General features: G+C 47.6%; 1 protein-coding gene across 1 annotated transcript in view; it reads right to left on the bottom strand.

The window, feature by feature from the left end:
- Window positions 1-21,859, bottom strand: part of RNFT2 (ring finger protein, transmembrane 2) — a 41,669-nt gene that overhangs the window by 14,663 nt on the left and 5,147 nt on the right. The window contains exons 2-6 of the mRNA XM_084820189.1: window positions 20,965-21,410; window positions 16,624-17,102; window positions 14,747-14,823; window positions 14,229-14,329; window positions 10,281-10,434 (exon numbers count right to left, since the gene is read on the bottom strand). Of these exons, the coding sequence (XP_084676315.1) occupies window positions 10,281-10,434; window positions 14,229-14,329; window positions 14,747-14,823; window positions 16,624-17,102; window positions 20,965-21,047 (894 nt within the window). The 5' untranslated portion in view covers window positions 21,048-21,410. The remainder of the gene's footprint in view (window positions 1-10,280; window positions 10,435-14,228; window positions 14,330-14,746; window positions 14,824-16,623; window positions 17,103-20,964; window positions 21,411-21,859) is intronic.

Genomic DNA, 21,859 nt, shown 5'->3' on the forward strand with positions numbered 1-21,859 from the left:
TCAGAAACTGAACTGCTATCCCACTCCCTGCGCTCAGAAACACCCCTGACAAGTGGCTCCAGATCACCAACTGAGTTAGACAGCTCAGTTGGGATTCGAATCCACATCTTTCCAGCCCTGCTCTGACCACTAAATCAGCTAAAATTCTGCCAGCTGTTGAAAGCACAGGAGCCCCACCGCAAATGGAGTTGGCATCCCCGTAGGCAAACATCATCAGCTACTCAGCAGATAAACTATAACAACTGAGACAGTCTCCAGTTTCTGACTGTCTCAGTAATATAATAATACTTCGCAGTTTTCGACTTCTGCTGAGCATTCAAAACACTTCAGGCGCCGGTGACTCGGTGCATAGAGAATGCACATAAGCACCAGTGACCAGGCATGCAGAGAATGCACATAAGCATCAGGGAGTAGACGCATGAACACATACAAGCACCAGTGGCCGGGCAGATGGCAAATGCGCACACCAGCCAGTGGCCAGGCGCATGGAGAATGTGCAAAGTTGGGCAGCATAAAATGGCAGTCTTCACACACTGCCCCGTCAGTGCTCTGGGATGTGAATTTATTCATCGGAAGGGTTTTGTGCATCGTTCAGGTGCAAGCAGCCTGCAGACCGAGAGATGTCTTCAATGCACCCTGTTTATGCTGCCCGTTTCGTGCATTCACCAACAGCATTTCCTTGCTGCTCACAAGAACCATGGGGACCGAGCCCATTAGGGTCCAGGTGGAGAGCGGCCCGCACCCCCCTGAGTCCCTGAGGATGAGATCACTCGGCAGCCTGTCCTTGCGCGCGGAACAAATTGAAGCCCACGGAGAGCTCCGGCATTCTCATGATCTCATATCCCTCGGGATGCCGAGTGAGGTCACGCCAGCGCTTACTCAAGGACCTGGACTCTCCTCCTCCTCCATTCAATCCCCAGGGGGGCATCACAGAGCATATCTGTAATGGCAACCATCGGAGATCCCAAATGCAGGCAATTTAACAGATTAGCAGGGAGGCTTTGGAGCAACCTCAGCTCCTGGCGAGGGTCGCTGTCTTGCTAATGATGAGGCTGTCATCGGCTTTTCAAGGTGCGGGGCTTGATGATCCCCACCCCTCCCTGGTGAAAGCAAGCAAAGGCCCACAAGGCTTGCAGACTCAGCACACCTCAGATCCTTCTCCCCGCAGCATCTCACGGCTCGTCCTGCCAGTTTGACATCCACCACAGCTACTGAGTCACAGCCAGCAGTGCACAAGTGGGGACCCCTCAGGCCTAGGGGCTAAATCTGAGCCCCCCAATGGCCATGCCCCTCCTGGCCCTACCTAGCTTTCTTCTAACCTATCATTTGGTGGTGGTTTACATGGCTTTTGTGCAGTCCCCCCCCCCATCCTAAAAGGTTGAAATGCCTTTCCTAAGGACTTAGTTACTGGTAGTAAGTTTTAAGCTGGTACTTTTGGCTCCACCCCTTCGGCTTCTGCCCCGCCCACCACTGGAATGCAGCCCCCAAGAGCTTCTCTCAAATGGAATTCGGGCCTCAGGCTGAAAGAGGTTCTGCACTCCAGCAGGGGGGCGGGGTCTACAGGATGCACTGCTGAAGCTGGAATTGGGTTCAAATCCCAAGGCAGGTAAAAACTCATTGGGCTGCCTTAGGCCCATCTCCTTTGCCCCCCATTGCCCATATCTGAAAAACTGGTCAAGCAGCCTCATCATCCTACTTCTCAAGGACAACATGAAGCCATGATCCTAAGCATATTTAACAGGAAGTAGCACATAACACAATAAAACAACAGTAGGGATATAGCTATACTACCCTTCAACAAAGTTTTCCAATTTACAACAACAAAAACGACAGTTAAATCATGAGAACATCATATCTTTCAAACACATTGATTCATATCAGAACTGAAGAAGGCAGAAGCTGAAACATTTTGCTTTAAGATTTCCATTTTTCTATTGTTAGGGCACAATCCTATGCGTTGTTTAGACAGAAAAAAATGTCCTACAATTCCCAGCATGCCCCAGCCAGGATGGGGAATGCTGGGGAGTTGTCAGACTTTTTTCTCCCTAAACATGTATAGGATTGCTCCATTCGTCTGTCTCTCTCTCCCTCTCTTTCTTTCTCTGTGTTGTATTGTTTTCAAATCACTGTGAGCTGCCTTGTGAGGAATTTGTCCTCGAAGAACTTATATATAACTCTATTGTCTTCATTTTTAACCTGTCTTTCTGGACAACGTCCTCACAAGCTGGCTTATGATCAGCAATTTTAAAAACAACACACATGTGCCCTTAAGGAGCAACCATAGCTCAAAGGGAGAGCCCCTGCGTTGTGCATGGAAGGTCCCAGGTTCAATCGCCTGGCATCTACAGTGAAAAAGATAATGGAGCAGTGATAGGAAAGCGCAACCAGAAACCCTGGAGAGCTGTTGCCAGTCAGAATGGAAATACTAGGCCCGAGGAACAAATACTCTGATCTGGTAAGAGGTACTCTACCTACAAGGACAACACTCCATGCATCTGGTGAAGTGGGCTAGAGTCCATTCAAGTTTCTGCCACAATATGTCTTTAAGGCGGTACTAGGTGCTGTACTTTGTGCTGCAACGGACCAATGCGGTTACGCTCTCTGGAACCTGGAGAGCGATGTGTACATCTTGATTTGGCAATAAGTGAAATCCGACTGACCCGTTCATCCCCTCTGTTGCCACTTGGAAACCAAGCTAAAGTGCAGTGGTGACCACAGGCACCAATGAGCCCACAAACACCTCTCTCAGTCCCTCCTGATTTGTTACTTTAGTTTTAAAGAGGTTTTAAATTATTTTAAAACAGTAATTTGGGGGAAGCTGGAGTCTCCAAAGTAGTACCCATGGGCACCACTGTGCCTGGAAATACCTCTCTTGCAGTGTGCCTGCAAACACCTCTCCTGGCCCCTCTTCCTGATTTTTATTTTCTTTTTAAAGATGTTTTAAACTTTTTTTTAAAAAAACCAATAATCTTTGGGAGGCTGGCATGCCACATAGCAAACGGCTGCCCTCCAGCACCATCGGCATTTGGGTTCAAAAGCATGGCTTTGTGTTTCAGAGCTCGGTCCCCACCTTTTCCTTGTACTTAGGTTGTTATTCCTTAGGCAAGTGGCTTAGGTTCTTGGGCAAGTGACTCTTTTCTTTTAGTCTCACCAGTTCTGAGAAATGAATGGTTTTTGATTGTCCATGCCCACCACGGTAGCCATTTTGTGAGAGCGCCCACAACACTTCTCAAAATTCCAAGCGTGCCCCCCAAATGTTGGGTTCCTCTGCATTAAGGGATTTGGAGAGCTGTGTTTATGAATATGCTGACACCCAACCAGCTCTATTTATGTTCTTGGGCAAGTCACTTTTAGACTCACTGGTTTGCTTTCCAGAAAATGGGTGTTCTGTGTCTGCTCATGCCCAATATGTCAACCATTTTATGAATAGGTAAACCCCCTCCCTAATGTCAGCCATTTTGTGAGAGCACTCATGAGACTCTTCTCAAAATGGCAAAGGTGCCCACTGACCCCAAAATGTTGGGGACCCTTGGTGTACGCAATCTCCTGTTTATGATCACTATTGTGTGGAGGCATGTGGGTTACACAATGCCTGGTGTGAGTGACCCCCGCCCATCAAAACTGCCGTTTTCCTGAATCTGAAAAGCCCAAAGGATGCCAGACCAGCAGAGCTGCTGAACAGCTGCGCTCTGCCTTTCCTCAAGAGGGCCTTGGCTACGCCTCTGGTGTGCTGAACGTCCTCCATTAAAAACAAACAACAAGCAGTTACCATTTGGTTCAATAGAAAATGAATTAAAGTAAATTAAAACGGCCCGTGCCATGTGGCTCCGGGAGGCGGCCCATTGTTTTCCACGGGGCAAATGGGAGATTCTCATTTACTCTGCTAAGGGGTGACAGCTTGAGGGGCGTGGAGCTAAAAAAAAAAAAAGGGAGGGGGAACAGCAAACAGGAATACTCTTGGTGGAAATTTGGGAAACGGCAGGTACTTGACTCCTTCTGCTTTGCCACGCACACAAACCTTGGACAGCGCTTACTAAACTCATGTCGGTACAGGGGCTAGCAACCTCAAGGCTGGATTACTACAACACCCTCTAGGTGGGGCTGCCCTGAAGGCTGGCCCAGAAGCTGCAGCCAGAGCAGAATGCAGCACCCCAGCTGTTGTGGGGGGCTGCCCCTTTTCAGCCTGTCTCGCCTTTACTGAGAGAACTGCACGACCTGCCTGTTTGCACCGGCCCAGGCTTAAGCTTTTGTTGTTGGCGCATAAAGCCCTAAACAACTTGGGAACTGGGTGTTTGAGTGAGCACCTTCTCCCTTATCAGCCTGCCCAGTCACTGAGGTCATCGGATGAGGCGCTCCTGGAGGTTCCACATGGACCCGAGGTCCGTTTATAGAGTCCACTCAAGCAGAACTTTTCGTGTCCTGGCTCCTTCTCTGTGGAACTCCCTGCCAGTCGATGTCAGGCAGGCACCAACATAGCTTTGTTTTCAGCATCTGCTGAAGACGCTTTTCTTCAAACAGGCTTTTCCTGAATGACCAGCCACTGTTTTCTTGGTATAAGCTTGATGTGAAATATTTTTATTCTTTTCTATTTTGATCGTCGCCCCACGCCCCATTTGCTGTGCACTGTTCAGGAATCTTTTTTTGGATAGAGTGGCGTATACATTTTGTAAATAAACAAATAAAATCTAAGGCAGCCTTCCCTAACTTGCCATCCTCCAGATGTGTTGGAGTACAAGTCCTATCATCCCCCAGCCAGCATGGCCATTGGAAGGGGATAATGGGACTTCTATTCCTACAGATCCAGAGAGCGCCAGGTTGGGGAAGGCTGATGCAGGAGCTGCTACCTACATTGCCAAATCCTTCCCTGGGAAGCAGGTTTACGCAGGAAACAACCTGCAACCTGCTTTCAAAGCATCTCGTGGGTTTTGCACTGTGTGTGTAGCTTGCAATGGGTGCAAGCTGGGAAGCTTGCAATGGCCGCAGCATTGCTGCATGCTTTGAATAGTTACTTAAAACATTTCCACGCCACCCTTCACAGCCTTTGGATTGCAGGCCAGCATTCAACTAATTTTATCCTCATATAAATACAACAAAACAGGAGAAATACTTAAACTGCATTAACGTAATCCATTACAGATGCTTGGGTAAAAAAAGGAAGATTTTGCCCAGCACCAGGAAGGCTGCAACATTGGCATCAGGGAAGCTTCTTTAAGGAGGGCATTCTTCAAAGGCCTTCCTCTGGGTGCCCCTGTGAGGTGAGGCGGGTGGCTGTTATAAAGAGGGCCTTTTCAGTGATGGCCCCCTCATTGTGGCATGCCTCCCCAGAGACGCTACCTGGCATGTACGTTGTAGGCTTTTCAGTGCCAGATGAAGACCTTATTCTCCCAGGCATTTTAGTTCTTTAGTTTAAACCTCTTCTTGTATTTTTTAAATCTTTACACCACTGCTGGTTTTTACTTTATACTGTAGTTTTAAATTTAAAATATTTATATCTATGATCATCCTGTATTTTATGGTTTTAACTGTTGTGAACTGCCCATAGAACTTCGGCTATCGGACGGTATAGAAATGTAATCGATAAATAAGTAATCCCATAAGCGGGGCACTGCTGCTGAGAAAGCTTGCTCCCTTGCGATCCAAGAACGTCCTTCCGACAAAAGAGGTGCCTGGAGAAGAGCTTCAACGGAAGACTGAGTGTAGGTTAGTGTGTTGTCTGAGCCCAGGACATTTTCCACAGTGTGGCTTGTTTACCGCTCTGAGCAACCCAACAACAAACCATGGGTTCTCAAGGTGGCTTGTCTGAGAAAAATAAGCCACACTGCATGGTTAACACACCACCCTGCAGAAAATGTCCTGGGTTCCAACAACACGCTAACCCATGGTTCAACAAACAACCCACGGTTCAACAACAACCCACGCTCAACCACTGAGTGTGGATTAGCATGTTGTGCAAACCCAGTCCCAGACTCCCCTCACCACGCTTGCCAGAGGATGAAATCTTTGCCCAGGGAAAGAACGGCACATGGAACTGTGGGCCCCGAAACAGACAAGCTTATCTTGCCACTACAGCATGCACAGGGGAAGTGAATTGCCTGCCTGATTCAAGCAGTCACGGGAAAAAGCAAATTCTCATGACACCCATTTCAGATACAGTAGTGCACATGCTTTTCTTGTAGGTGTAGGTCTGGACTCCATTTTGAAGAGGTTAGTACTTGGATGGGAGACCGCCTGGGAATCAGGCTTCCTGCATTGAGCAGGGGGTTGGACTCAATGGTCTTGTCAGCCCCTTCCAACGCTATGATTCTAAGCTCTCAGGGGCTGCATACCAGTCGTGGGTGAGGCCAAAGGCAGAACGGGTGCGGTCAAAACACTTAAAGCTCAGGAGAGGCATTTCAACCTTTTAGAATGGGGAAAGAACTGCACAAAAGCCGGGACACCAGCAAATGGTTGGTGGCTCGGAGAAATGAGTGGGGCCAGGGAAAGAGGGTGTGGCCATTTGGGGAAACCCAGAGGGCCAGATTTGGATCCCAGGTGGCCCGATTTAGTCCCCCAGACCAGAGGTTCTGCATCCCTGGTCTAAGACATCACATACAGGTTTGGGTGCCAGAAGCCCATGCTGTGTTCCTTGAACATGAGTCAGTTGTTATCTGTAAAATGGGAACAATGCTCACCTACAGTAGAGGAGTGATAGGGAAGCATCCCCACTTCTTCACTGGCCCAGAAATTATTTATTGTGGCAACTGTCAAGAGCTGCCAGGGCTCCAGCTGGAAAGCCATGGCTCAATGCACAGCTGCTGCAGGGCTGACGTTTGGGACATCTCACTAGGGACTCCTGGTACTGCAGTGACTGTCACATCCCCTCTGGAGGATGACCAGGATCCCACTAAGCCAAGTGTCACAGAGGAGACCTATGTATGTAGGTCTGGGAGGCGCTAGAGCTCCCTCAAGCAGGAGCTAGAGCTCCCAGAGATCAAGAGCAGCCCAGAACAGCCCTTGGCGGAAGACCATGGGCCCTTGGGGGAGATGGCAGCCTGGTGAAAGGAGGCGTGCCAAGAGAAGAGCTGTGGCCATCTGCTGAACCCTGGAGGACCAAACTGGGACCTCAAGAGGGCCAGATTTGGCCCGCAGGCCTAATCCTCTGACGTAGATTATTTCCATGGAGGAAGATACCATGTCCAAAGAAGATGGACATCTCCAAACTGCTGGACATCGCTTGTGAGTGTTCAGGCTTTTCTCAGCAACCACAAGGTGGCTTTAAAGCTTGTCTTTAAGAAAAAACTTTAAACTTGTATAGAAAGCCGAGATGCTCGGGAGGTGAACTGCAGTGCAGCACACATGAGCATAGCGCTGGGTGTAAGTCGTGGTCCACATCTTAGCCCCCAGAGCCTCCACTAGGCCTTTGTTTGCAAGGGCTCCAAAACAACAAAATTAAAAACAACAACAACAGTTTGCGACTCGAAATGGATCAGCGTCCCAACAAAGAGGTATTTTCAGAATGAGGCATCTGTGCTGTGGACCATTAGAGGGCCCTTGACAGATGCAATCTTACCAGCCTCCTGGTGTGGTTGAAAATACAGACACAGCCTCTTTCTTCTTTTGGACAAGGATTAATGAGAACCTGGGATAGCTCTTAGACGAGCAAGCAAAGGGTGTGAACTTCTTCCAGCTCTGCAATTTGTCTTGGGCTGACTATTTGCATCGCCTCCGCGTTGGGTTGCTTCCCCTTCCCCCGCAAAGCTGAATGATGCTGCGACCCAGCCCATTAATCTCCCCAAATAAAATAATAATAACCATCATCATCATCAGAGGAGAGGAAAGTCGTTGGACTACCGCCAGAGATAAATTAATAGTCCTTCCGAGTACCCTGGTGTACAGGAACAAACCATTCCTGCCCCACCTACTTGAACAAACCCCATTTAGAATCACTTCTGTTCCCAGCTTGAAATTTCAACATAGGCTCAATCACAATAAGAGTGTGTGCTTAATATGGATGAGCCCATCCATCTTTATCACAAAGGGGCTTCAGTGCAAATGGAAAGGAGAAAAATAAAGGCAAACAGGGAAGTGGGGAGAGAACGCAAGGGTTTTGCCCAAATGATCACCCATATCCCTTCTTAATTCGGTCAACAGTTCCTCTAACTGTGTGCCTAACATTTCACTGACATGCGTGAACCTATGGAGCTGCTTTAGGTCCAGTTAGACTGTTGGTCCACCTAGCGCACTACTATTTACTACAGGGGTGGGTAACCATTTGTGCCGTGGGCCACATGTGGCCCCCACAGCATGGTCCTGCAACCCCCTGCTGAAATTTGTGACAGTAAAAAGTAAATAAATAAAAATCATGATTTGTTGCTGGGAAACTGCTATGGAATGCTACAACGACCAAATTTAGCTGTAGCATTCTGAAGCAGTTTCCCACCAAAAATTGGTGGCAAATGGGTGGGGTTTTTGGCTACCGCTGGCAGCACCACACAAAATTCCAGCGGTATCCCTGCAGAGTGCGGCCTGTGGGGGCGAAAATGTCCCTGAATCTCCCAACGTAGCCTGGTCCTAATAAATGAGGGGTGGGCAATCGGATCGCCTTTGCCCATATGGTCCTGCCCAAGTCTTAAGATTGGTGTCAGCTTTCTGGCCTGTCATGAACAAGCATTCCATTGGCTGGTAGAGATGGGGGCTTCTCGGTGGTGGCACTGCAGCTGTCCAGCAAGCTCCTTGACCTTATTTGAATTGGCAATGTACTAAACGAGCTCAAAGATGATATGTATGAGAACATTTGGTTAGCTTTTCTTGAAATTTTATGCATCGTAGGTGGCAGCGCAAATACACTTTATTTCCAATGTGTACAGTATACAACTACTCAACCCATCTTTCCCATGTTTGCCCCTTGATGTTTTTACTCTTCCATTTGAGTTTTTGTTACAATGTTCTTTTATCTGTATTGCCCTTAAAAATGCAGTCAATAAACTGTATATTCGGGGGGGGGGGAGCTCCCTCCTCTTCCCTTTTTCTAAACACAGGAATTGAAAACTTTTTCATTCCCAAAGACACTTCATGATTTATTTCTGCTGCTTTAAGGATGAATTGTTGTTGTTTTGCTGGTTTTAATAGTGCTGTATTTTTCACATTTGGTGTCATGTTTCAGTTTTGTGTTTTACCATTCCTGTTATCATCTGTAAGCCTCTCGGAAAACTATCGAGAAATGGGGTAAAAATAAATTAAACTGACAAAAAACTAGCACATCCGGGGAAAAAAGCCTACGCTACTTTTCTACATGTAGGGATTTATTATTACTGTTACTTTTTGTATAGAGGAGCATGCCATTATGTGAGCCCGCCCATCCGCCCCACAACACGGTGGCTTGAAGTGGTATAGTTCTCAGTGAGAACTAGGTCTGAAATGAACAGGCACTGTGCAAGAGCACATCGGTTGGCATCCATGCTCTTGTGCACATCCCAGTTCCTTTCTGTGGGATCTGCAAAAATGCAGCCTCCAGTAGACGTATGTATGAAGGCATTTGTTATAACTTCAATAGGTATTTTTTCACACCGTCTTCGTTTTTCTGTTAACACACAGGAGGATGGAGGAGGAGGGCGGTCTGTTTACTAAGGGCAAGAACCGTCCTTTAGGTGAGAGTCAGTGTGGTGTAGTGGTTAGAGCGTTGGACTGGGACTTGGGAGATTGGAACACCAGTTCTCCTTGGGTTTGCGCACTTCTTCTGACTTGGTGATAAAATTCTCGGCTCAAAAATTGTGTATAAAAATGAGCATTTTATGAAATGTGTATATTGAGAGATGGTGTGGTGTAGTGCTTAGAGTGTTGGACTGGGAAGAACCCGGGTTCTAGTCCCCACTTGGCCATAAAACTCACTGGGTGACTTTGGGCCAGTCACTGACTCTCAGCCTAACCCACCTCATAGGGTTGTTGTGTGGGTAAAATGGAGAGGAGGATCATCAAGGTAAGCTGCCTTGAGATCCTTGCAGAAGGAAAAGAGTCAGAGTATAAATAATAATAAATAAATAGGCTGCAGGCTGCCTGTATACAGTAGCACCCCCTCTTTCTCATCCCCGCCCTCTTTGGGTCAAAGAGGTGCTATCCTGAACAAGCGTTTCTCAACAAAGGACTGAGGTCCATCTTGATCCACAGCACCATCAAAAGGTCCTCCTTTCTCCCACCCGCTAAGACAAAAAAGGAAATCAAAATTCCAGCCCTAAATAATAATTTAAAAAGTGGTTGGGGGAGGGAGTTCCGTCACTGTCAGGGCGAGACTGGAACTCTTTTACCTTGGATTTAACAGCCAGGATGATTTTCGGCAGGGCAACAACCAGGCACTTCAAAGCGATGGTGAGGTATTTGAGGACAAAGTCGGTGATCCCCACAATCCACATCAGATCAAAGAAATCCAGCTTCTCCAGGTTCGGCTTCAGGAATATGAGGCTGAAAGAGCGGGACGGCAAGGTGTGAGCAGTGCCAGAAGGCACACCAGCGGCCAGATACTTCATCGAAGGGTTGGCAACAAGTGGGCGAAAAGTGAACCAATGAGCACACTGGGTATAATCAAAGATTCTTGATGCTCCTTCTGAGAAAAGGAACAGGCCTGAGGTGGAACCAAGGGCCTATGTCAGGGGTGCAAAACCCACAGCCCACTGACCCAATCCGGCCTGCCAGGCTCTCCAATCCAGCCAAGAGAGCGTGTCATCTCCGATCTCAGATTGGAGATAACTGTGGGGATCAGTGGAGGCTGGTGACTCCGATGACTGGGGGGGGATGTGAATCCACTCCAGGTTTTGGTCAGAACTAGTCAGAACTCTATAGAACTTTAGAGTTCTGACTGAGCCCTGGAGCAGATTCACTGCCCCACTGACATCAGAGCCACCAACCTCCACTGGCAGGGATTCTTCTAGGAATTACAATCGGGATTCACAATGGGAGGCGGACAGGCGCACAGGGGAAACCCCGCTGTTATCTCTGCTGTGAGAGTGCATCATTACACTGGGAATGCGGGCAGTGGGGGAAGCACAGGGCAGCATCCAAAGGTGTCATGCCATTAGCGCAAATGACGTTGCCCTGGCAGAAACTGGGTTCCGAACTATGCGCAAGGGAAGAATCCACCTGAAGTTACATTTGTATGAGCGTGGTTGCACAAGCAGTTTTGCATTATGCTTGTGCAATGCGTGGCACAACCTGTGGCGCAACCCATGGCGCAACCCGTGGCACATTGTGCTTGGGTGATGCAGACATAACCAGATGTGCAACTGCTTGCGCAGCGGAAAGATGCCGCAGAGCTCCACTAGCGCTATTTGGGTTTGCGGAATGTCACCGTTGGATACTGCCCACAACTAGCACCGATAAGCTTTTCCCAGTGCTGGCAAACTGCGCAGTGCACAGAGCTCCCACAGGGATGCTGGGCAAAGCCAGGGACTTGGCCAGCACCAGCTCAGTCCCTTTCTCATTTTATGGCACAGGAAAGGGCCAATGACAGAAATCTTAGGCGCTTCAGTCAAAAGCATTGAAGGGTGCAAACTTATATACATGTTTAGACCATAAAAAAAAGAATGTTTTTTGACTGAACATGCATAAGTTTGCACCCTCAGCCCCATTCCCAGCCACGGAACTTTTAAAGTGCCATCTATAGTTCCACATGGGGCCATTGCAGGATATCCTTCCACGCTCATCTGGAAGCATCGGAGGGCAATTTCGCAAAACAAATGAATAAAAAATAAATAAAAGGGAGGGGCAGGGAACCCAAATAAAATACTCACAATAAGGGCACAGCAGAACAGGTAAAAGATAAATCCTAAAAACAAAAAACAGAACAACAACAAAAACAAATATTTGATGAGAATGGAAAAAAGAAGATAAATGGAATTCACAAGCAAAACCAGTTAGGGAAATTGTAAAACAAACAAACACAAGAAGCGAAGTGAGAGGTAAGGCAACACAACCTTTGGGGTGACGGGTGGGTGATCCACCACAGGGCAAACTTCCAGTTCCCATGTGAAACTAAACACCCCCCTCTCCTCCAAAACACACTTATGGATTTTCATCAGGAGGTCCAGCATTCCCAGGTGGAATGGAATCGTATATTTCTAATATAGCCCCTTAATGCAGGGGTGCAGAACCTCTTTCAGCCAGAGGGTCGAATTCCATTTCAGAGAAGCTTCCGGGGGGCGCATTCCAGTGCTGGGCAGGGCCGAAGGCAAAATGCAACAATACCCCAAATACCAGCATATTTTTGCTTAAAGTTCTCAGTGGCAGAAACTAAGCTCTAGGAGAGGCATTTCAAACTTTTACAATTGGGGACGGGCGGAAATGCACAAAAACGCACACCAAGCAATCAATGGTTTGGGAAAAAGGGGGGGTGACCTTCAGGGAAACTCTGGAGGGTCAAATTGGGACTCCCAAAGGGCCGGATTTGCCCCTACCCATGCCTCCACCCAGAGGTTCTGCACCCTTGCTCTAATGATATGACTGCAAACTGGTGCTGTTTTAAATCTTAGCACACTCCGTGATCACCACGTTAGAATTCAGAATGGCACTGTACGCAATTCCCAGTCTTGCCTGGTCTACGTGAAATTTAAGCTTTGAGCTGCCTGTGGGTTCAAGAAACCTGCAAGGAGAGCCTGTGTGGTGTAGTGGTTAGGGTGCAGGACTGGGACTCAGGAGATCCAGGTTCTAGTCTCCACTCGGCCGTGAAGCTCACTGGGTGCCTTTGGGCCAGTCACAGACTCTCAGCCCAACCCACCTCACAGGGTTGTTGTGAAGATAAAATGGAGAGGAGGAAGAGGACCATGTGTCAGGGTGGACACTGAGCCCATAGAATCCCAGAGTAGTTCTGATTCTGAGGAAGAGCAGTCGCTCCTGGGAGAGGAGCGCGCTCCTCTTTCCCAGGGCCCACAGCTGACGGAGATTCCTCCCACCGGCATTCCAAGCTTAGATAGCAGTCCTGGGAGTGACAGAGCATGGGAAGCAGACTTGATGGACGCGCGACGCCGACGCAGAGAGCGGCGCCAAATAGAGGGCGCAGAAAGGAGGCGTAGTGCCCGGTTGGCGCGCAAACAACGGCTGAGCCCAGAGGATCCAAGGGAAAAGGGGAGGGACTCTCCCTAGTCCTTAAGTTCAGGGGTCTGCCAGTGATTCCCTTTCAAACGGGGACCAACTGTTCCAACTTAGGGCAGAGGTACTCTGCTGCTCTTATCTAGCTGCTACCGGTAGAGTTGTTAAGTTGTAAAAGAAGAATAAAGCTTTGAAAGGAATCCCTTCGTCTGTGTCTGGACTTGGCTACTGGATTAGACTGAGAGAGGCCTCCAAGAAGCCCTTGACACCATGTCAGCTGCCTTGATATAAGGCGAGGTATAAATGTAAAAATGTGATCTATGTTTAGCATCTAAAGTTCTCCTCTGAGTGCCTCCTCCGAGGGAAGCTCGGAAGACGGAAATGAGGAAGCGGGCCATCTCAGTGGTGGCCCCCCATCTGTGGAACGAGCTCCCCAATGAGGTCTGCCTGGCGCCAACATTGTTAACTTTTCAGTGTCAAGTTAAGACCTATTTCTTTTCCCAGGCATTTAGCAGCACATGATGAGTTTTAATCGGTCCAGGATGTGTCTTAAGTTATGACTGACTTTTCAAAGTTGTTTTTAGTGATATGTTGTTTGCGTATATTGTCTGTGTGCTTCTGTGTAAATGACTTTTAAACACTGTATATAGTATTTTAATGTTTTAACTCCATTAAACCGCCCAGAGAGCTTTGGCTATGGGGTAATACAGAATCATAGAATAGTAGGGCTGGAAGGGGCCTACAAGGCCATCGAGTCCAACCCCCATATTTATTTATTTATTTGTTTGTTTGTTTGTTTGTTTGTTTAATAAATAAATAAATAAATAAATAAGAACTGTTGCTCCCTGCAATGTGCTGCTGGTAGAAGACAGACTAATATTTTTTTTAATTTCTTTTTGGTGGGCTAGTAACTTTTGTGGGTTTATTTGCAAGTCTGCCTAAAAGATAGACATGAATATTCTGGGAAGGAAAACCCAACAAGGACCAATATTGCCCCAGTTCGTCCTCTGATCTCTCTTTGGCTTTTCTCCAACAGAGGAAGCCATCTCCAATCTCACTGCAGAAGATGATACTTACGAGCGTAAATGAATTTATCCCACCCACCGCTCAGTCCCTTCCCTGCTCCTCCGATAAGAGCGGCCTATTTCTCCCAGGAACGCAAGCTGTTTGCTCACCTGTTGTACAACTGCTGGGAGCTGAAAGTATAGAGCAAGTACAGGGTGTTTCCTGCAAGGAAGGCCAGGATCCAGAACACCACCAGCACGGACCTCTTCTCCTGACAAGGAAAGACCAACACATGATCCTTGTGGTTTCTAAGATTTCAGCATAACCTTGCAGCCATGAGGGCTAGTAACTTGCTTTTAAAAAAAAAGAAAAGAAAGAAATCGAAGACTAAATCTAAATCTAAATCTAAGCTCTTCAGGATAAGGTCTTGTCCTCTTCACTTCTATGAAGTTGATAATATTAAAAATTAAATAGATCTACCTATGTCATCAGTCTTCCACCCCCAAAGTGCTAACATAATAAGTGGCAGCACTCAGCCAGTCCTCAAACTGCTGGTTCTTAAATACATGTCAGTTTCAACTCCATCTTAGGAAGAAAATCCCTCCTAGCCTGCCAGCAGTCTGGAGATCTTCCTTTAGCCAGTCCTTTCCAGATCGACCCTTTAGGAACTGTTCTGTTCTGTATGCACCTTCAAGGAGACTTGTTCTCGGAGAGTCGAGTTGGCATACGCAAATGTGCTGGCCATGCCGATACACAGAGCAATTCCTGCGAGGAGGAGAGGAGAGAGACCTGTAAGTCAAGCCTGCCACAGCCACACCGTCCCATGCTTACGCGCCTGGGCACCAAGGGATCCAAGTCCTCAGCCTCAGTTCTACACATCCGTGAAACAGCACCATTCGTGAGCGATTGATTGATTGATTGATTGATTGATTGATTGATTGATTTAGTACCCTGCCTTTCTACCAAAAAATGGCACTTGGCAGCTTGCAGAACCAATTAAAATTGATTCAAACAATACATTAAAATGCAATAAAAAGATCACTATTACAGAAAAAATACTAATAAAAACAGCACGCAGCCCAACAGACCCACATAAAGGCTAACGGTCTTTTCAAATAAAGCGATGGTTGCCTCCTGGCAGGACAGCAGAGAGGAAGCAAACCTAGCCTCTCTTGGGAGGGAGTTCCACAGCCTGGGTGCGGCCACTGAGAAGGCCCTCTCTGGAGTCGCCACCAAACGTGCCACTGAATGCAGTGATCTTGAAAGAAGGGCCTCTCCAGAAGATCATTAAGAACTGGGCAGGCTCGAATGGGAGAAGGCGGTCTTTCAGGGAGCCTGAATACAGCCGTATAGGGCTGTATAGGTCACAACCAGCGGTTTGAATTGTGTCCGGAAACAGACCAGTCGCCAGTGAAACTTTTTTAACAAGGGAGTCGTGTGCTCCCTGTAACCGGCCCCGGGTCAACAGTCTGGCCGCAGCATTCTAGACTAGCTGAAGTTTCTGAACAGCTTTCGAAGGCAGCCCCACGTAGAGTGCATTACAGTAGTCCTAACGGGACGTAACTGACTGTGGCCATATCAGACGTCCCTAGGAACGGGTGCGGTTGAGCGCTAGCCTGAGCTGTGCAAATGCACTCCTGGCCCACCGCCGAGACCTGGGCATCCAGGTTCAGGGCCGAGTCCAAGAGGACACCCAAACAGCGAGCCTGAGTCTTCACGATGTAATCTGGCCTTCCCCCAGATGTATTGGGTTACATCTTCTATCATTGCTAGCCAGTGCAAGTTCCCGGTTTTAGGAGGCCCTTGGGCATGACACCCTCAATGCCCCCCGCCCCAGTGAGTCCACCTTCTCACCACCATTGTCACCAGCTGCTCTTGCTCTTCATCCTTTCTCATCATGGCTGCCACTTGCCTGCTTCACACGCAGAAAGCCAGGGAGCAAGGAGGCCGCAGCATCTCCTGCTCCTCCTTCCCACCACCTCCATTGCTTGGGACAGGACCAGAGGCAGGTGAACAAGCAGGCTGCAATGGTGGAGGAGAGGGAGGAGCAAGTCCAAGAGAGCCTTGTCAGTGGGCCCCTGCTGGGGTGTGGGCCCTCGGCAGGTGCCCGACTATGCCTACCCTTGATGCCGGCCCTTCAGCCAGGTATTCCTGTAAGTGTTTTGAAGTCGTTGCACGCTACCTTGATGTGGCATCGGAAGGGTGGGATACTTAGTATCTTCTTAGTAAATCCATAAAATAAACTCAGCATGGGCCAAATTTTTTTTGGTATCAGCCATGCACTGACAGGGTCATGCGATTCGGCCCTAAGTGAACTTGTTCTCTGACCGAGAATGGTTCAATAAACAAACCCTGATTGGCTATGACCATTGACCATCAGGGTATAGAATCATAAATTCAGAAAACCAACTAGCCCAGACTCCTGCACGTGCCTGAGAGGAAACCGTAGGCCTTGCTCAAAACTTTCCTTAGAGCATTGGCTGACCCCTGCTGGAGACCGCGTGCTGTTCTGGAGGGATTTTTTTCCTTCCAATCCAGCATGGCAATTAAAATCATGGGGCTTACCAAGCTTGTGCTGGAAGCAGACTTTAGCCAAAAGAATCATGATGAAGGGGAGCCCCTTCTGCAACCAGGAGATGACAGCTTTCAGCTCTGAAAGAGCAGGGGCTGGGGTCCCAGGCTGGTCCTCCGGGCCCTCCTCAGGATGTCCATGCCGGTCGCCACCAGCCATGTGCAGCAGGGAGGAGCCTCGTTGGTGGCTGTGATGGTAATGGTGAGGCTGCTGCCGGTGGTGATACGGCCCTCCTTCCGTCCGGCTGACCCCCTCGTCCCGTGGGGCAGGCATCTGGATGAACACTTCCCCACCTCCTGCTGAGGACCCCAGGACCAAACTTGACTGGAAAGGGGTGGCCGTGATGGTGCCTGACGGGATGCCCCCCAGCCCCGAGAAAAGCTGCTGTGGAGAGGGTGCTTCCGTCTTGAGGCATTCAAAAACGCCACCTTCCTCCACACTCGTCTCAGAGGTGATGACTTGACTCCGGTTCCTGACACACACAGTGGGAGAAAAGAAATCAATGAATGGCAACACTTAAAGCATCTCCTCCTGTACCACCCAGGGCATCTGTTGACTTGCACAAAGCCTTCCTCTAACTTCCTACCCAAAGGCTTAAAGAAGGCAGTATCTCAAACGCTAGCATGCCCAGGTAAACGGAACTTGGGTAAATATACCCAGATGGCAGAGGTGCAGAACATTTTTCAGCCTGAGGGCCCCGTTCCATTTTGGAGAAGCTCTCGGGGGCCGCATTCCAGTGGTGGGCGGGGCCTAAGGCAAAGGGGACAGGACCAAAATACAGAACAGATGAGCATATTTTAGCTTAAAGCTCACATTGCCACTAACTAACTCTTGGAGAGGCATTTCAGTGTTTTAACATGGGGGGAAATTATAACAGTTATAAGTAATAGGCCCTGCTCGCGTGCAGTGCTAAGCTATGATGGTTAAGGTGCAATCCTATGCATGTTTAGACAGAAAAAAGTCCTACATTTCCCAGCATTCCCCTTACGCTTATTTTTCTAACCACGATGGCTTAGAGTGTTGTGTGGGGAGAGAAAACCACATTCCCCATGGTTAGTAAGCCACTCCCACTAACACCCCCCCACACACACACACACATACAAAAGGGTTAAGGGGCCCTAGGGTGGTTACCATGTCCTCCCTGGCAGCTTAAATGGACTCCAGAGGACTTCCGGGCCGCAACCACAGAGCCCACCAGCTGGAGCATCCACCATTGTGGGAGACACTCTAACCGCCACAGACTTTTTCTATGGTCACACAGCCATTTGGGACACTGGAGCGGCCACCAGAAGCTGGTTTGCACCACAGAGGACAGTGGGTTACATGGTAAACATGCTGGGAGGATACCAGGTAAGCATGGAGAGGGGGTGGTTCGCAGAACCACATGGCAACGCATGGTTTCTCGACCATCTGGTGGGTCTGCATGTCATGGTTTCGCTAACCCCCCCTCCGAAGTTAGCCTAACCACCTTCCTCCCGTGTGCATGTGAATAAGCCCACAATCTTTCCCCATTGAAAAATCTATGCAGATAAATCCAACTGATTAATCAACTAAAACGCACACAATTAATCAACTAAGATTTCCTTAATTGGGTGCTAGCTCTAATGTGAAGCAAATACCGAATAAAGAGAGTGAAATTTTTCAAGAGACAAAAAAATACATGCCAGCAATAGCCTGAAGCCACAAATAAACATTGCAGAGCTGCAAATTCTCTCCTGACCTTGGCCCCGCCGGAGCTCTCCAAGTTTAGAACTGGTGTGAGCATTAAGGGAGGCAGCTTGCTCTGTCCCCACAGAGTCCATCAGCCTCACCAGACCTCTTCTTGGCTCCAGGTATCTCCCAAATTAAGCAAAACCTCATTGGGCACTTCTCCCCCACCACACAGACTCTCACGAAAGATTTTTATAGCTACTCCCAAAGGCTAGGCTTGCTGATATACAAAACGGTGGATATAAGCAATAAAGTACTTTATATGTGGCTTTACGGCCCCAAATTAAGGGGACAAGGCTTGTAATAGTGTCTCCTAGGGCTTAGCTATAAACCCACAAAACAGCGAGCTCTCTGTCCCCAGGAACACGTGAAACGCGTACAAAGTGTCTGAAGGACTATGTGGAACCCAACAGCACAATCCAGGACGACGGGGCTCTCCCCAGAGTAACGCTCCCAAGGAAGACAGAAAAGAAAACCTGAGTAGAGATTCATTTTAAAAATAAGAGCAGGCATATTCTTAAAAAAAAAAAAAAGTAGTCTTAACCTGACATTGCTGATTGCACATCTCTCCAGGTTTTCAGCACCTATTGAAAACATACTTTTTCCAGCATGCATTCCCAGGAAGGTAAGCGTGTTTTCTGTATACAGTAATAACAAGCAGCATTGCAGTATCTTATATGCAGCGTCTTATAATACTGTCCTGTTTTGTACAGCGCTCAGGAATTTCTTATATGCAGCGTCTTATAATACTGTCCTGTTTTGTACAGCGCTCAGGAATTTCTTATATGCAGCGTCTTATAATACTGTCCTGTTTTGTACAGCGCTCAGGAATTTCTTATATGCAGCGTCTTATAATACTGTCCTGTTTTGTACAGCGCTCAGGAATTTCTTATATGCAGCGTCTTATAATACTGTCCTGTTTTGTACAGCGCTCAGGAATTTCTTATATGCAGCGCCTAATAATACTGTCCTGTTTTGTACAGCGCTCAGGAATTTCTTATATGCAGCGCCTAATAATACTGTCCTGTTTTGTACAGCGCTCAGGAATTTCTTATATGCAGCGCCTAATAATACTGTCCTGTTTTGTACAGCGCTCAGGAATTTCTTATATGCAGCGCCTAATAATACTGTCCTGTTTTGTACAGCGCTCAGGAATTTCTTATATGCAGCGCCTAATAATACTGTCCTGTTTTGTACAGCGCTCAGGAATTTCTTATATGCAGCGCCTAATAATACTGTCCTGTTTTGTACAGCGCTCAGGAATTTCTTATATGCAGCGCCTAATAATACTGTCCTGTTTTGTACAGCGCTCAGGAATTTCTTATATGCAGCGCCTAATAATACTGTCCTGTTTTGTACAGCGCTCAGGAATTTCTTATATGCAGCGCCTAATAATACTGTCCTGTTTCGTACAGCGCTCAGGAATTTCTTATATGCAGCGCCTAATAATACTGTCCTGTTTTGTACAGCGCTCAGGAATTTCTTTTAATGGAAGTGATTCATAAATATCATCAAAGAAAGAAATGTAACATGTTCTACGAGGGTCTGCCCTTGAAACATTCTGGGAAGCGAAATCTGGTTCAAAACACACACAACACATCATTGGCTATGCAACAGACACATGATGCCTACTTTAAAACAACTGCACCAGCTCCCAATTCAAGGTGTTGGTGTTAATCTTTAAAAGCTCATGCCTTTCGCAACCTGGTGCCCTCCAAATGCACTGGGCTACAACTGCCATCATCCCCAGCAAGGATAATGGGAGCTGTAATCCAACACATCTGGAGGGTATCAGATTGGCAAAGGCTGTTCTCAACCATTTTGGTCCAAGAAGATAGCTAGAGGACTGCCTCTTCTCCAGGATACCTAAAGGACTGCATGGAAACAGGGGCTACTAGCCTCTTAACAGGCTAGTTATATATATTGTCTTCTACTGAGAGGACCAGTGGAGGAGGGATGGAGCCTACTGTATTCCTGTGCTTTCCTTCCTCTGTGGCCAACTCAGAAACCAAGCAGGTTGGCAGAGGAAGGACAGAATGATCCCATTCACTCGCCTCCATGGAATTTCTGGTCGCCTATTGTGACCAGGCGAGTTGTGAAATAACTAACTAACTAATTATTACGTTTCTATACCTCCCAATACGGAAAGCTCTCTGGGTGGTTCACAAAAATTAAAACCATAAAATACAACATGATAAAACACAGTATAAAGCCTTTAACAGTTTAAAACAGAATAAAACCAGAGTAAAAAGCTACCAGCAGTGTAAAGATCTAAAAACACAGCACCACATTTAAGGCCCACTCCCATGCATGCTTAAATGTGAAAAAGTCCTACAATTCCCAGCATTCCCCATGACTGGCTGGGGAATGCTGGGAATTGTAGGATTTTTTCTTTACATCTAAACATGTATAAGATTTTCCCCTTAAAAACAAAACAGAAGGACTAAAATGCCTGAGGGTGGGGAAAGTCTTCCTCTGGTGCCAAAGAGGGTCACAATGTAGGTGCCAGGCAAGCCTCTGGGGGGCAGGTATTTGACAACCAGGGCACCACCACTGAAAAGACCCTCTCTTTAGAGCAAGAACTTAAATGCAAGCCTGCATTACATTAAAGTAGACTTGCTTACCTTTCGGGAGGAAGGTTGTCAGTGATGCTGCTGTGCCGTCTCTGCATCTTCCTTAGCACTTTAAAACACAACACGCTCAACATTAACGTTGCCAATCAACCGTGCCTGATCGGTGAGGACTGGTAGCACAGACTATGGGAGCACAGATGCCCATCCACTCAGTGACATTGTGTGCAGAATGCTATTTGGAAGACCGGCCCGAGACCATGCCACAAGTCAATGGATGGAAAGCAGAGCTCCAAAGTTCTGCCACAAACCAGCTAGCGGCATCCAGCAGAAAACTGATCTCCAGGAAGGACAGGAAGGAGCAGGGTTTTCTCTTTGTTCAGTACCCACGTTAAAAGCTGATGGTCACATGAAGTTTACGACGCGGGGAAGATACGTTGGTTCAGTGATGGAGCAATGACGACTGCAACTGGAGATTCAGTCCTTCGGGTTTCCCACTCCTGAGAAGAGTCAGCAAGGCCAAAAGAAAGAAAAAAGATAGAAAAAGAAAAAGGGGGGGGGCAGAAAAATCCAAACAAATTAGAAAAGCAAACAGGCTTCTCAATATACAGTCCATTCCTGGTCACGCACCCTCAGGGTTTTGCAACTTGCTCTGAAATAAGGACTTTATCATCAAAAGAGTACAGGGAGGGGGCATGATGGAGGTGTTTAAAATTATGCATGGTGTGGAGACAATGGACAGAGAAAAGGTCTCTCTCTCTTTCAATATTAGAACATGGGCATGAAACTGAATGGTGGGAGCTTCAAGGCATCGAAAAAGGAAGTACTCCGTCAATATTTGATTTATTTGTTTGTTTGTTTGTTTATTAACTAAATGTCTTAATCGCCCATCTGGCTGGTCACCCAGCAACTCTGGGCGATGTACAACAGTACAATAGTCTAAAACAAT

This window comes from Heloderma suspectum, chromosome 13 (genome assembly GCF_057233095.1).
Source record: "Heloderma suspectum isolate Gila_16-S chromosome 13, 16-S_ref, whole genome shotgun sequence".
In the NCBI taxonomy this organism is placed as follows: Eukaryota; Metazoa; Chordata; class Lepidosauria; order Squamata; family Helodermatidae; genus Heloderma; species Heloderma suspectum.